Source organism: Stegostoma tigrinum, chromosome 10 (assembly GCF_030684315.1).
Source record: "Stegostoma tigrinum isolate sSteTig4 chromosome 10, sSteTig4.hap1, whole genome shotgun sequence".
NCBI lineage: Eukaryota > Metazoa > Chordata > Chondrichthyes > Orectolobiformes > Stegostomatidae > Stegostoma > Stegostoma tigrinum.
The window spans coordinates 69,418,301-69,433,653 of NC_081363.1; the positions used below are offsets into that span (position 1 = coordinate 69,418,301).

Sequence of the window (15,353 nt, forward strand, 5' to 3'; positions counted from 1 at the left end):
AATAGATCCAGTCAAAAGGACCTGTTGCTGATACACACTGGACTGTGTTTCAAAACAGGTTCTGGGAAACTTTGGAAATTACTGACAGAGAAGCTGCTGCCTCCAATAATCTGCCTGTCTGTTTTTCTCTCTCTCTCTTTCACACAGAATAAAGCTGTCCAGGCTCCCAGGCAAAAAAAAAGTCGCACTGAAACCTGCTTGAAGAAAAACTGCAATACTCCTGGCTGCATCTAAGAAATCAGCTAAGCAACCTTAGTGTCACGTTAAAACCTTTCACCTCAAGGACATCCAGAGGATTCTAAACTTATATTCGCCTATCTTCCTTTGCTTTAATAAATGCAATTGCTCTTCTCCCAAGATTGTTGGAATATCTATGAGAATGCTGCCATTGGCTTTGCTTAGTAAACACATGCCAAGTGATAGCCAGCTCATGTGGTGAGTTTAAGGTGATTAACTACCACTTTGTCTGCAGAGAGGGTACTCCTTGGTATTGTCTAACATTGCTTATCACGCTCCACAAGTGCGTCAGGGGCTTGCACTAAGGGACCAGTGGTGAAGGTGGCCACACTGCAGCCCTGGTTTGGTTTCTATTTCAAAGCCTTTATTTCAAACAATGGGATTTGTATCAAGGAACCTTTTGCTTTCTTCCTTTGTTTTCCTGAATCTATGGATGTCTGCTGATATATCATATTCAGGAGACGGCTACATACCGGGTGCTAAAATAGAATAATTCCATTGCTGCATGCTTTCCAAATTGCTGAAAAGTAATGAGATGATTATCAAACTGTGCCTGTTTCTGGCATTTTATCTGAGCAAGCCCTAATGAGATGATTAAGCAAAAGTAGTATTAAGAAATTACAGAACAAGACGACAGGAGTTCCAACATGTAAAAATAGTCAAATCCAAATGACTTTACACCCAAGATGTATTTTATTTCAACTGCCTCAGAGTGAGGGATTCAGTCACTTTTCCAAATGAAAACCCTAATCGCCACACTAGTTTGCAGCTTTAATAGCATTAGAGAGAAGCAGTGATCACACAAATAAATCCCAATTTCTAATTTTTTAAAAAAATACAAACCTGAAGTGAATTTATTAAAAATGGCAATACTGTGTCATTTTAGCAACATATCCTTTATTTACTTGTGTCCATTGCTGCACGAAGATACATTAACTTGTGACAATTGAAGGTGGTGAAGTTACAGCATTTATTCAGGAACAACCTGTTTGTTATTACAGTATCTCATGTAAAGGGGATTGCACGTAAAACAAAATAGGATCAGAATTTGATACTCACAAGGGGAATATCACGTGCTTTCTCAATCCGAACAATTTTCACAGTCTCTCCTCCATACTCAGCTACTCGCTCATACACATGGTCATTGTTTGACGGTTCTAGTAGCATTTCTTGCTGTGCTACTCCATCATGGGCTTGAAGTAGTGCCTGAAACAGAGACCAAAAAAAGCTGAACACATAACACTTAAAATTTGCTCAATGCTGTACCACTAACAGTAAAACCTTTCCCCTTCAACAAAAACAAGGTTCTACTCGAGAAACTCAGCAGGTCTAGAGGCATCTGTAGAAAGAAAACACAGTTAACATTAATTCTAGCAACTCTTTGTCAGAATAATTCTGACGAAGTGTCACTGGGTTCGAAACATTAATTGTTTTTCTCTCTCAGCACATGCCACCAGACTTGGGAGTTTCTCCAGCACTTCCTTTTTTGTTTCAAATCTCCAACATCCACAGTTGTTCGTTTTGTTTTATTTTGCCTTCACATTACCTAAACAGAAACAATACTAGTAAATATTTCACGTATCAGCAACTTGCTGATTGTACGTAAAAAGGTAAAGTTGCCATAGTCCTAGACTAGAAGGCTGTTCTCACATTGGAGAGTGAGATGATTAATGATGGTTTAAACTTAGGATCAAAACTCCTCAAAGAGGAGAGGTTGAGAACGACAGCCTTTCAATTGTGACCTCACCTAGCATGGGAATTGAATGCATGAAATTGGTGTTACTCAACATTGCAAAGCAGCTGCCAGCCAACTGAGCTAACTGATTTCCTGCTTCACCTCCCCCAACTCCCTGAATGTACAAGGTATGACAAACCCATCTAATAATGGCTTTGTATATCAAATATCTTATTATTGCTCTAATTTTCCTAACAGGTTAGAAGTAAATTATTTTATTAAATTATTTTAAAGAAAACTAAGCAGCAAAATGAAGATGCTGCACATTCTTTAGGGAGTCAGGTGGTGACTTTCCTCACCAGGGTATTCCTAGACTCAGACCTGCTCTAGTAGCCACCGTGTTTGTGTGGCAAGTCCAGTTAAGTTTGTGGTCAATGCTAACACAATTAAACATCAGTGGGCAGAGGTCCTTATCAGAGATGGCCATTGTGTGGCATTTGTATGGCGTGAATGTTACACACCACTCATCAGTCCAAGCTCGGACACCGACCATATCACGTTGCATTTGAGCATGGATTGATTCACTATCTGAGGAGTGGCAAATGGTATGGAATACTGCACAATCAGTGAACATCCCAAATTCTGGCCTTATGATGGCGGGAAGGTCATTTATGAAGCAGCCTAAGATGGCTGGACAGAGGACACTACCCTGAGGAACTGATGCCATGATGCTTTGGAACAGACACACTGACCTCCAACAACTCCAAACATTTTCCTACATGCCGGGTATGATTCCAACCAGTGGTGAGTTTGCCCTGTGATCCCATTACTTCCAGTTTTGCTAGGGCTACCTGATGACACTTCAGTTGAACGGGGCCTCGATATCAGAGGCTGTCAGTCTCATCTTACCTCTGGAACTCAGCTCTTTTGCCCATGTTTGAACCCAGGTAAGGAGGTCAGGAACAAAATGACCTACTGGAAACCAAACTGGGCACCACTGAGCAGCTGCTGCTTGATAGCACTTCCCTCACTTTAATGGTGGTGTGGTAGGGTGGAGTGGGGCCAGGATTTCTTCTCCTTTTAGTGTACACGGCATACCTGGGTAATTTTCCACATTGCTGGGTAGATGTCAGGGTCATAACTGTATTGGAAAAGCTTGGCTAAGGCAAGTTCTGAAGCAGGAGTCTAAAGTCTTATTGCTGGAATTTTATCAGGACCCACAGCCTTTGCAATACACAATGCCTCCAAGCTTTTCTTGCTTGGATGTAGAGTGCATCTAATTGGCTAAAAACTGGGATCTACAACCCTGCAGACCACTGGGAGGAGAGTTCTTTAAGTGCCCACACTGTTCATGGCTGGATGCAGCAGCACTGCAGAGATTAGATCTGATCTGCTGGCTGTGGGAATTGCTTAGGTCTGTCTTTCAGTTGCTGCTTAGGACTATTTGCATGTCAAAATGCATGTTTGGTAACTTCATCAGGTTAACACATTTCTAGGTATGCCTAGTGCTGCTCCTGTCATGCCCTCCTGCACTCTCCATTAATTGGTTAATGGTATTGGTTGAGCAGGGAATGCATTGGGCCAGAGGTTGCAGATAGTGCTGGAGTAAAATTCTGTTGCCATTGCCGGGTGCTCAGTCTTCAGCTGCTAGGATTGTTCCAAGTCTCACATTCGGCACAGTGATAGTGCCACACAACACAATGGAGGATGTTCTGAATGTGAAAATGAGACTTTGTCTCCACCAAGACCTTGCAGTGGTCACTTTTACCAATACTGTAATGGACAGATGTATCTACAGCTGTCAGATTGGCAAAGGATGAGGTCAAGTACAGGGTGACACAGTGGTTGTAGTCAGCACTGCTGCCTCTCAGCACCAGGAATCTGGCTTCGATTCCAGCCTTAGGCAACTTTCTGTCCAGAGTTTGCATGTTCTCCCTGCACCCATGTGAGTTGTCTCTGGGTGCTCCAGTTTCCTCCCACAGTCCAAAGATATGCAGGTTAGGTAGATTGGCCATGCTAAATTGCCCTTAGTGCCCAGGGATGTGTAGGTCACGTGGATTAGTCATGGAAAATGCAGGATTACAGGGAATAAGGTTAGGGGGCAGATGGGTCTGGACAGGATGCTCTTTGGCATGTCAGTCTAGATGCAAATTGACCAAATGGCCTGTTGCTGCACTGTACGGATTACACATTCTATCTTCTAAGTATGTTTTTCTCTCATTGATTTCATCAGACCCAGACTAGCAGCCATGATCTTTAGGACCTGACCAGCCTGATCACTAGTGCTGCTGCCAAATCGCACCTTGGTGGTGGGCACAAACTCCCCAAACTAGTCTACATTTTGCAACCTTGCCAATCTCAGTGCTTCCCTCAAAGTATTGCTCAACAGAGAGAGCCCTGATACATCAGCTGAGGAAGGGCTGTATGTGGTAATCAGGCAGTTTACTTGCCCATGTTTAACCTGAAGCCACAAGATTTCTTGGAGTCCAGAGTCAATGTCGAGGACTCCCAGGGCAACTCCCTCCAGACTGTATACCCCTGTGCCACCCCCTCTGCTGGGTGTGTCCTGCCAGTGGGACAGGGCATGTACAGGAATGGTAATGGTGGCATTTGGATCAGTCATATTCACAGAATTGTACCTCACGACTATCAGGCTGTTATTTGATTAGGCTGTCAGACAGCTCTCCTAATTTTGGTAATAACCCCCAGATATTACTAAGGAGAGCTTTGCAGGGTTGACAGGGATGTTTCTGTTGCCTTTTCTGGTGCCTCGGATATTGCCAGGTAACCTGCTTAGTTTCATTTCTTTACGGAGATATTGTATCAACTGCTACAACTCCGTGACATGCTAGGCCATTTCAGAGAACAGTTGAGGGTCGACCACATTGTCACAGATTGGTCAGACCAGGTGAAGATGGCAGGTTTTCTTCGCTGAAGGACATCATCTGACCACTTTCCTCTCAGCAACCTCTACTCCTATATAATTAAATTTGCTGTCTTTTTAAACAGGAATAAAAAGCCAAATATTTTAAAACATGGACTTTTTTCTATGTACTTGGTTCCTAAAACATCAAGATGTCCAACTAAATAAGCATTTAGTTAAGCAAGTAGTCTCTCAGTCAAGCCAGTAAGCCAAACTATGCTAGTTGGCAAAGGCCCATTCAGCAGTTCAAATTAAATTTCTCCAAGTGAGCTGAGCCAACCTTGAACAGTCTACTTTTACATATAAACAGTGTATGTAGTAGGAGAATTCACTGAAGCCACATACTTCAAAGTGAGGTGATGCAAGAAGAGCACAGAGTTCCTGTCCATCTTTCTGGTGACTAATGGTCAAAATCTTCTGCACCTTAAAGAAAAGGTACAGAAATGAACACCACATACAGTAGATCTCAATTTCAATAAAAGGCTATGACAAAGTACCTTTTTAACATGTTTGCATAATGTCTGGATTTAGCTAAAAGATTCAGAAATGTTTTCATCTAGCTGCAAATCTGTGGAGGAGACAGTATACATAGAAAATGTTCATTGACAGAAGTAAAAATCTAGTAAAATTGTTATGGATGAAAGCTCATCAGGTTAAAAAACTAGGCATAATTATTATGCCTATCAGTCAAACACTGCAACCAGTTCAAATTTAGCATGCAAACACATGCTATCACAATGTTGCAAAACTATAAAAATCACTCCCACATTTTCTTGTTGACAGATGGTGGGAAAATGAAACACAGTGGACCAAAAAACACTTCCTAAGCTTTGGATATGCAAGAAAACCTGACATTCCTATTTTTCTGGCACGGAGGCAGTTAGACCCCAGAACAGAACAGCTATCTTCTTTTTGTTCATTTAATAATAATATTAAATGTTACTGTTGATTGTTCAGGTTTATGTTCTCAGAGGCAGACTGAAATTTGATGCTAGGTAACCATTATTATCAGCAACACAAGTCATTAATTTCAAGAGCACCTGCTTGATCAAATTCTTCATATTACAGGCAATATTCTTTCTAAGCATTTTATAGAACTGTGTATTCGGCTCAGTTACAAGGGATACTTTCTTCTGACTCATTTACTTGTATATTCTCTCCTGTTCGTCCAACACAGAATGCAGCATCATGCAGACCATCGGGTCTATTACAGCTCTCTTTGCAGCAATCTCGTCTATAGCATTCCCCTATTTTATTGCTGTAGCCCTACAATCTTATTTCCTTCAAGTACCCATCAAATTTATTTCTGAAAGTACTGATCATCTGTTTCCAACGTTCTAGTATGCAGTCAGTTCAAGATCACTACGACAGCGAATGAGAAATATCTTTGTCGCATCATTGCTAGTCTATTAATCTGGACACCCAGACAATGTTCTACAGACCTGCATGGCAGATGGCAGAATGTGAATTCAATAAAATCTGGAATTAAAAGTGCAATGATGACTATGAAACCATTGTCAATTGTCAAGAAAAGCCCATCTGGCTCACTGATGTCCTTTAGGCAGCTTCCATCCTTACCTGGCCTGACCTACATATGACTTTAACAATGTTGTGGGGTTTAGCAGAACCCACATGGCAGGAAAGAGTTAAAAGAAATTAACTGTATCGGGGTTAAAGTTTCTAGCAGTTACTTACAGGTCATTTTCAAGTACCTGCCTCAATAGGACAAACAAACCCCTAAAGGGAAACAGATGCCAGTTGTAAAAGAACTACAATAAGAGCATCCTGTTAAAAAATCTTCTTGATTATATCGAGGATCTGATAACTGTAGGACTTTATATCTGGTACAATCTGGTATAAAAAAGATCCACACCTACCGCCTGTAAGGAAAAGAGATAGAGAGAGAGTTCCAGCTTGAGTTTAAGCTCAGAGCCATGTAGCAGCAAGCTCTCAGAATAAAGACAATGGAAAGCCATTTTACAGTTTCTCCGTCTCTCACTCTGGTTTGTGGTACAAGAGCCTCGACAAACATGTTGACTCTGAATACCCTCTGGCCAATTAGGAATTGGCAATGAATCCTGGCCTAGCCAGCAATGTCCAGAGTCTGTAAGTAATTTTAAAAAGAGCCTGTGTCAAAGTCTTACATCTGTGACTCAGTACTTCTTGGACGCCCCTTTTAAACTGTAATACCAGATTTGTCTTACCATTCCAGTAGGTTGCGTGCTGTCCAGTCAATTGGTATCATCTTCAATGAAGATAATCTGAAGGGTCACTAAACTAGAAATGTTTTAACTCTGATTTCTCTCCACAAATGCTGTCAGACCTCCTGACATTTTTCCAGCAATTTCTATTTTTGTTGCTGATTTGCAGCATCCTCGGTTCTTTTAGGTTTTGTAAAGTTGGTATCTTCACAGTTTGCTACCCTTCTAGGTTTGTTGCCACCAGCAAATGTTAAAAATGCTATTTTGTTTTTTAATGAGTTCTCACATCAAAAATGCACTTAGTGCTTACCATTGGTTGAAATTCAGCATCTATTGTTTAATAGCCTGAAAAACAACCATACAAACTCGGTGACAGTCTAGGCACAACCTTCCTTTCCCTGAAGTTGGGGTGGAAGGGGGTAGAAAGAACTAATAATTGGGCAGGTTGGCCCATGAGAACTTTCACTTCCTTCACAAAACCTCAGCAACTAAGATCTGGGTAAGAGGATCCATAGATGACCTTCAGGACCTGCCACTTAGTAATGCCCTTAAGGGCCTCAACTTGCCACTGTGCCAGGAACCTGCCTTCTTGGCAAAGAGAAAATGCGATTTCCTGACAGAAACCAGGGTGACCTGACCTGTTGCCCCAGTCTAGCACCAATCACTGCAGGGGTTGGGCCCTGAAAGCCAACCTTGGCTTGGTTTCTGACCACACTGAACCCCCACCCTTTCTCCACGACCCCAAGCCCAAGATTGTGGGAAAACAGGTAGCGAAGAGATGTGAAGCAGTCCAACCTGGGTCAAGAAACTGATTCAGGGAGTTCCATGAGCTCCTGCATCATTGCACAATAAATTCTGTTTACAATTTGCTATAGCAACCCATTTCAAAAAGAGTTATAGGAGAAATAGATCAAATGCTTAATAGGAGAAGCATCTTGGTTATTCTGGGGGGTTGAGTAAGGGCAAGGCAGTATTCTTAAATGTCCTGATTTTACATTACAGGTCAACTCCTGTATTAAAGCACAAGGATGCGCACCATCAAGATTCAAGAAGAGAAATAGAATAAAAGTAATGAATTCCAAGCAAGATAGCTGCAGTTTCAGACGTCAGCCAAATAAAATGGATACTTGGATGCAATAATACAGCAAAAGTTATCAGATGGTTATACCATCTCACATTTAGAAGATGAGCCTACTCTTCTCAAAAAGAGTACCATACAGATGAACAGGTAGGGAGGGAGCCAGTGTTTTGGTGGACAGATGAGAGTGGAGAACTCTAGAAATGCTGTCATTGAAATAGAACTGTAAGTGAGTAACAACTGCTCCCCCAAAGGAATACTTGGCAGGCACTAGTTTAACATCACAATTGAAATCAAAATCTTGAAAAGCTACAGTTAAAAACAAAGATCAGAAAAGTTTAATTACAATTCATTAGGCAATGAGCTTACCTCCTGGGATAGATCCTGTGCATTGCCACTCACAGGGTATGGTGGACTCATCTTGTGCATGTGAATAGCTACTGCATTGTGAATGTTGAAGGCATTTTGAAAATCCCGGTTCTGAACCAGTTGCAAAATGAGAGTCACATCATCCTGACTCTGGCTGTCAACTAGGCTGTGTTGTATGTGTTTTAGAGAAGACAGCAGTTCATCTATTTCTAGGGTTAAGGAAATAAAAGCTTTGTCAGTAGAATTATTTAATAAACAAAGCACTACACATAGGTCAAATTGCAGCCAAAGTAATGGAGCAATATAGGAACATGGAAAACATGAACAGGAGTAGACCTTCAAGCCTGTTCCAGTGTTTAGTATTACCATAGCTGATATCCTACTCAAACCCTATTCCCACGTTTGCTCCATACCCTTTGATCCCTTTAGCCCCAAGAACTATATCTAAGTGCTTCTCGAAAATAACATGGGTGTTGAGAGGACGCAGCAGAAACAAATTTATAAACTCAGTAATAATTTTAAATTCAAACTAAGGATGGTTAGATGCTGACATGTCAAGGACGGCAGAATTGGTGAGAAGACTTAATGCAGGCAAACCTTCAAGTAGAACCTGGAGTTAAGTTAGTACTGCTTTTAGGTAAAAGGATGGGAGGCCGTAAGACCATGAAATCTAGAAGGTACTGAAGGCACATGTGAGGATTCTGACATGTACACTGTTGTATTGGCAGAGCCAGACATTGTATTGGAGATGAAATCAGTTGAAGAGGATACGGATGGGAATTTAGCTTGATCAAGCAGTTGCGAACATTGTGAACAGTGTGGTTCATCCTGTGACGGTGTCTTCAAAAGGAAGATGGAGCCAGGGATCATACTGACTTTCCAAATGGAGGAAATACATACAAACAGTATAGTAGCACAGTATTTAATGAGGTAGAGTTAGGAGTCATCAGCATTCCTGGATCCACATTTTCATGATGATGCAATGGTGAAGGTAAGCGATGAGCATCTCATGGAGTTGGAAGATGATGGACGATAGGTAGGTCAGTCACATCAAGGACTGCAGAGATGTCAGCGAGGTATGAATCAAAAGTGACGATTCCTGTGTTCAAGTGTAATGTGTATCAATGTCTTATTTATGCTAAATCTTTATGAAGAACTTGATTAATGGGAACTACAGTACCGTTTCATCTCTGATTAGAGCCATTTCACTATTGCGGCTAGGGTATAAGCCAAACCAAAGCAATTTAAACCTGAAGGTGCAAAAAAAAAGGGGCATGGGCTGTCAGGCAACATATTCAAACATTCTGGAGAAGAAAGGGGATTTGACATGGAACAATGTTTCATGAGAAGACATGAAATAGAGGTGTTAAGGTTTTTTTTAAATAAAAAGAGGAGGATGTCAGAAGTGAAATAATAATACGCACAAGGAGTATCAAGTAACACACTTTCAAAAGACTAACCTTCGTTTACATTACTAACACTGTTAATAACTTTGTTAACATTGCAGAAAAAGTTCCCATTTTTTAAAATTGCAAACCCACATTTATCAAAGCTGCATTATCTGATCTAAGCTACTGAGCATTTAAACGGAAAAGGGTCTTCAATTTCAATTCAATATCACCATATATTTAATACATGTAGAATTACAAAGAAATCTAATTTTGCAAACGACCAATTCAAACAGTATTTATGAAATTGCCCATTTCATTTGATATTGAGTAAAGAAATGTTTGAAACAATGCCCATCACCTATCATAGTATGAAATGAGCTACAAAGATCCAAAAAGACTGTGGCAGCTAATGAGATGGGTGAACAATGTTCACCAAAAAAAAAACAGGTTCAAAGATCATCTTGGAAATCAGAAACAAAGGGGCCTGGATTCAAAATTGCCAGGCAAGAGATACTACAAAAGGTCAGAAAGAAATAAGAGTGTTGTTAGCACATGGAATATTTATTTACGTTGAACTAATGATATTTAAGCAGGAATGTGACGAACACTAAGTATTCTAGAGCTGATGGAGTCTTTGGAACACTCTGAAAAACTGGGAGAAGCAGAGTTCTTGAATATTTTAAGGCAGATTTGGATAGATCCTTGTTAAATCAAAAGGGGTGAAAAGTTACTGAATGAATATTCGATATTATGATCAGATCAGCCTTAAATCTTATTGATTGGCTGAGTAAGTTTGAGGGACAAACTAGCCCATTTCATCTCCTTGATCATGTTTTCACAGGATAGAGCTAGGAAAACAAGAGGAGAATAGTTCTGGGAATATTAATAACAAAATTATGATGGGACAAATCACATTCTGTTGCAGTCTTACAATTTCTGTTGACAAAAAGCTGTTGTGCATTAAAAAGAAAAAATTGTGATGATAACTTTAAAAGGTGCATTTTGCCCTTTTGTTTAAAAAAGTGCCAAGAGAGGTTAAAACAGAGGTAATGAGCAGTCTGTTCAAAGCCAACAAGTGAACAGCTTCAAACCTTAAGTTTTTTTTTAAATGTTGGAGTAATGGGTGCAGCATGAATGAGTGGAGTCAGGTTTCCACAGAATCAGGGTTTTAGTTTGGCTTTCAGTAGTTGTTGGGATTTTATGCTGTCACATGTCTCTCCCTTCTACAGCAAAACACTTGAATTCTCTCTCTCTGCACACAGAATTTTCTCTTGATGTTCTTTCTTCCTGGATGGAGAAACATTGCATGCGAGACAATCGATTTTTTTTTAAACAGTTTGCCTTTGCCAAAGATGTGTTTAAGGGATGTTACTATACTGCAACAGTTGCTGTTTAGTAGTTAAATAAATCAATTATTCTGTTAAGTTTTCCAACAGAATTATAGCTATATCAATTCCTCTTTCTTCTGCTTGTATTTTAACCGGAACGTCACAAAAAGGTGCATTTTGCTAAAAACCAAGTAGTGTTGCCAACTGAATTACATCTGGAATACAGCACCTTATACTTGCTTTTAAATCAGATATTTTAGGTCCCAGGTTAGCTGCTTGATACAAATGAAGGGGGCTTGGTCTGGTCCATAACAAACATTAATGCAGAATTTTAAAAGCATTTTTCTCCTGTAATTTGGGTGCTTAACCTTCCAGCAGAAGTTTTATTTTTGCTGTTGCACATGTAAAAAGAACACAACCGTTTAATTTATAATTGATTTTCTGAACAAAGGTCTCAACTTGAAACATCAGCTTTCTTGCTCCTCTGATGCTGCTTGGCCTGTGTTCCTCCAGCTCTACACCTTGTAATCTCATTTAATTTATAAGTCAAGAGATGCAAGAAAAATCTGCAGAAGCTTATAATTTACTGAACATTTCTACTACACTATGATACTCAAATTACTATGAAATATTACCTCAGACTGTCAATATCTTAATGGCACATAAAAGCTCATTAAATCTACAAAACAGAAACACTTAAAAATGTCAAATATGCTGTATCTAGACCGAGGGTCATTTTTAGAAAAATATTTAAGTAAAAAAGCTGTAAATACAGTAGCTAAGAGATTAGTTTTTCACTCATTAATTTTCATTTACATACCTAGAACTTTAACCGTGTTGCTAGGTCCTTCTAAAATATCCTCAAATGTAGGGTTATCAATGCCCACTTTTGGTTGAACTTGGGCTAGTTTTTTCAGTCGAATGGAAGAATTAAGTTCAAACTCTTGCTTCTTTCCGTCTTCTTCTCGTCTACGACGCATGTCGTCCTGTTGTTGGCGAATTCTTTCCAACTGAGCGCTTCGGCGTACAGGCATGGTCCGTGAACCCAAGTCATCAGGACAATCCACTGCCATTTCTCTGTGCCTTGGTGGCTCATCATGAGAAAGAAGGTCTATGTTCTTCATCTCACTTTCTGGTTCCTCTGTAATATGTCCATTCATGTGTGAGGTAGTCATGATTAAAACTGAAACCTTTTTACTTTCTTCCTAATATTTGAAACTGTTAGGTCAAAGTTGTTTTGGTCTCAGAAAACCCATGTTAATAATGATGGAGGTACTTCTGTTGTAAAATTTACATGGTTGTGCACTTACACTTGACAAGTCCACTTCAACTGAGATTGACCTGGAAAGAGAGAGAATTGCTCATTTACGAAAAAGAATCAAACAAAAATTTCATCCACTCTTAAAAATTCATTAAAATTTAAACATCCCATAATCTATCTTTTGGCATTTATTTTCTCACATTTACTTAGGCCGTGCAACTCTGTAATTCTTTATTGTGCTATGGATCACGAATGTACTGCAGCAGACCTACTTGAGGCAACACACAACCAATCTCACTTTTTATTTAACACATTTGGTTCTTTTGGCTTCAGTTGGCTTTCCAACATAACACAAACATAACAAAAAAGATCACCAGAAACAGCCACCTGGATATATTCCATCTCCAATAATAAATTCTAACAGATATCAGGAAATTGAGAGAAATGGGTTCAAGAAACAAAATGAAATATCGGGCCCATCCTACGACTCTACATTTGGTTATCAGATTGCTCATAACTATGTAGATTTACCCGAAAGACCCCTTAAAAGGTATTTAATATGTGATGTTATCGCCAGCTAGATTTTTCTGGGCTTGAACTCATCCAGGAAATTTTGTGCAAAGGATACATTTAATTATCGGAGTGTAAATGCTTCTGAGACAGAGCATGTGCAAGCACAGCAGAGATCTTCAGGGATAAACCCTGTCCAAAAGCCAAGAAATTGAGGGAGAAAATATGCAAGGAAAGGTGACAGCAAAACTTCAGAAATATGAGGGGAAGCTTCAGGTTTCTGCAGAAAGCAAACTGCACGAATAAACCAAGATGAAAGTGCTTGAAGTCACACAATGAGGGATTGGGGGTGGATCAAAAACTCCTGAGATAAAAGGAGACATACTAGCCAACAACGTGGCTTGGCTTCTCAACAATGGACCAAATCATTTTACATTTCGATACTGACCAGCACATTTCTCTCATCAGACTTCAGATTGCCACATTTTCCAGCTGCTGACATTTTCAGTTGCAGTTTAACTTACCGTTCAGCAGCCAAAAACGAATGAAATAACTATTGGCACATATCACATTAAAAGTCAGATTCAGTGCTGCCTTGAAGTAGTAATAATCTACCAGGAGTGCAGAGGTGAATGTTAGAGTTTAAAGGCAATAATTAGGATCTCCAGGTGAGCGCAGATTACTTCTGTTTTACAAAGTAAAGGGAGCAGGTCATTCAGTTTACTAACCCACTTCCCCTTTATTTCAGTCACAGATTTCCACGGCACCGAGACAAGCCTTTTGGCCCAAACTGGTCCATGCCAACCAAAGTTGTCCATCCATACTAACCCTACTTCCCTGCACTTGGCACATATCCTTCTAAACCTTTCCTATCCATGTATTCATCTAAATGCTTGTTACATATTGTTGGTGTATCCACCTTAGCCAGTTCCACTCGCAGCTCATTCCATATGCTTGCCATCCTCTGTAAAAAAGTCGCCCCTCGGGTTCCCATGTATTCTTTCCCCTCTTACCCAAGGCTGATGCGCCAACCCTGGGAAAAAGGCCAGTGCATTCATTCTGTGCACGCCTCCAATACACTTATCTTACACACTTCTCTAAGAACACCCTCAGTCTCCTGTGCTCTAAAGGGAAAAGAAAAGTCCTAGCTTGCTTCACCTCTCCATATAACTCAGTCCCTTGAATCTTGGCAATATCCTTGTAAATTTTTTCTGCACTCTTTCCAGCCTAACAACATCCTTCCAATAGCAAAGGGACCAAAACTGAACACATACTCGAAGTGTGGCCTCACCAACGTCCTGAACAACAACAACATAACTTCTCAACTTTTATATTCAATGCCCGGACTGATGAAAGCCAGTGTGCCAAAAGCCACCTTCATCGTCCAGTCTACCTGTGACTCCACTTTCAGGGAACTGTGCACGTCCCTCACAGGTCCCTCTGCACCACTCCTGAAGGCCCTGTCATTCACCATGGAACTCCAAACTTGATTCGAGACTTTCTTAAAAAAAAATGCAATACCTCATACTTATCTATATTAAACTCCATTTGCCATTTCTGGGCCCGCTTGCCCAGTTGATCAAGATCCTGCTGCAATTTCAGATAAGCTTCCTCACAGTCCACGACATCATCTACTTGAGTGTCATCTACAAACTTACTAATCATGCCTTGTACATTATCATCTAAATCATTGCTGTTTGTTATCTATATCAGTGGGCCCAGACCGACTCCTGAGGCACACCACTAGTCACAGGGCTCTAGTCCAACAAGTATCCTTCCACTGTTACTCTCTGCTTCCCACCATCAAGCCAACGATGTATCCTATTTGCCAACTTTCCTTGTATTCCATGTGACCTAACTTTCTAGAGCAGCCTACCATTCCCCCTCAACCCCCCTTCATTCATTAATAGGATGAGGGCGTTGCTGGCAAGACAGAATTTATTGCCCATCCCCGACTGCCCAGACTGCAGTTTAATCAAACACATTGTTGTGGGTCTGGAGTAACATGTGGGCCTTTGAGAGGGCAGAACCAAAAGTTTGTATTTAATTAGTCTGCCATCTCTTTGTTCTCCATTAAAAATTCCCCAAATTCTGACTGCAAGGGACCTACATTTGCAATTACTAGTCTTTTTCTTTTCACATACCTGCAGAAGCTTTTGCAATGAGTTTGTATGTTAATCGCATAACCACTTTTGTACTGCCTCTTAATCTTTGCCCTCCTTTGCTGAAATCTAAACTGCTCCCAATCCTTAGGTCTGCTGCTTATTTTGACCAATTGTATGCCCTTTTATTGGATCTAATACTATCCCTAATTTCACATGTTTGGCAGTAGTTAGGCCAACTTTCTAGTTTTATTTTTACAACAGACAAGAATGAACAA

The 15,353-nt window shown here is 40.3% G+C and overlaps 1 protein-coding gene across 4 annotated transcripts in view; it reads right to left on the reverse strand.

The window, feature by feature from the left end:
• Positions 1–15,353, reverse strand: part of LOC125455573 (protein PALS1-like) — a 101,495-nt gene that overhangs the window by 36,733 nt on the left and 49,409 nt on the right. For all 4 annotated transcript variants that reach the window (XM_048537706.2, XM_048537705.2, XM_059649232.1 and 1 more), the window contains exons 2-5: positions 12,023–12,543; positions 8,484–8,692; positions 5,181–5,258; positions 1,297–1,443 (exon numbers count right to left, since the gene is read on the reverse strand). In XM_048537706.2, coding sequence (XP_048393663.1) covers positions 1,297–1,443; positions 5,181–5,258; positions 8,484–8,692; positions 12,023–12,377 — 789 coding nt within the window. In that variant the 5' untranslated portion in view covers positions 12,378–12,543. The remainder of the gene's footprint in view (positions 1–1,296; positions 1,444–5,180; positions 5,259–8,483; positions 8,693–12,022; positions 12,544–15,353) is intronic.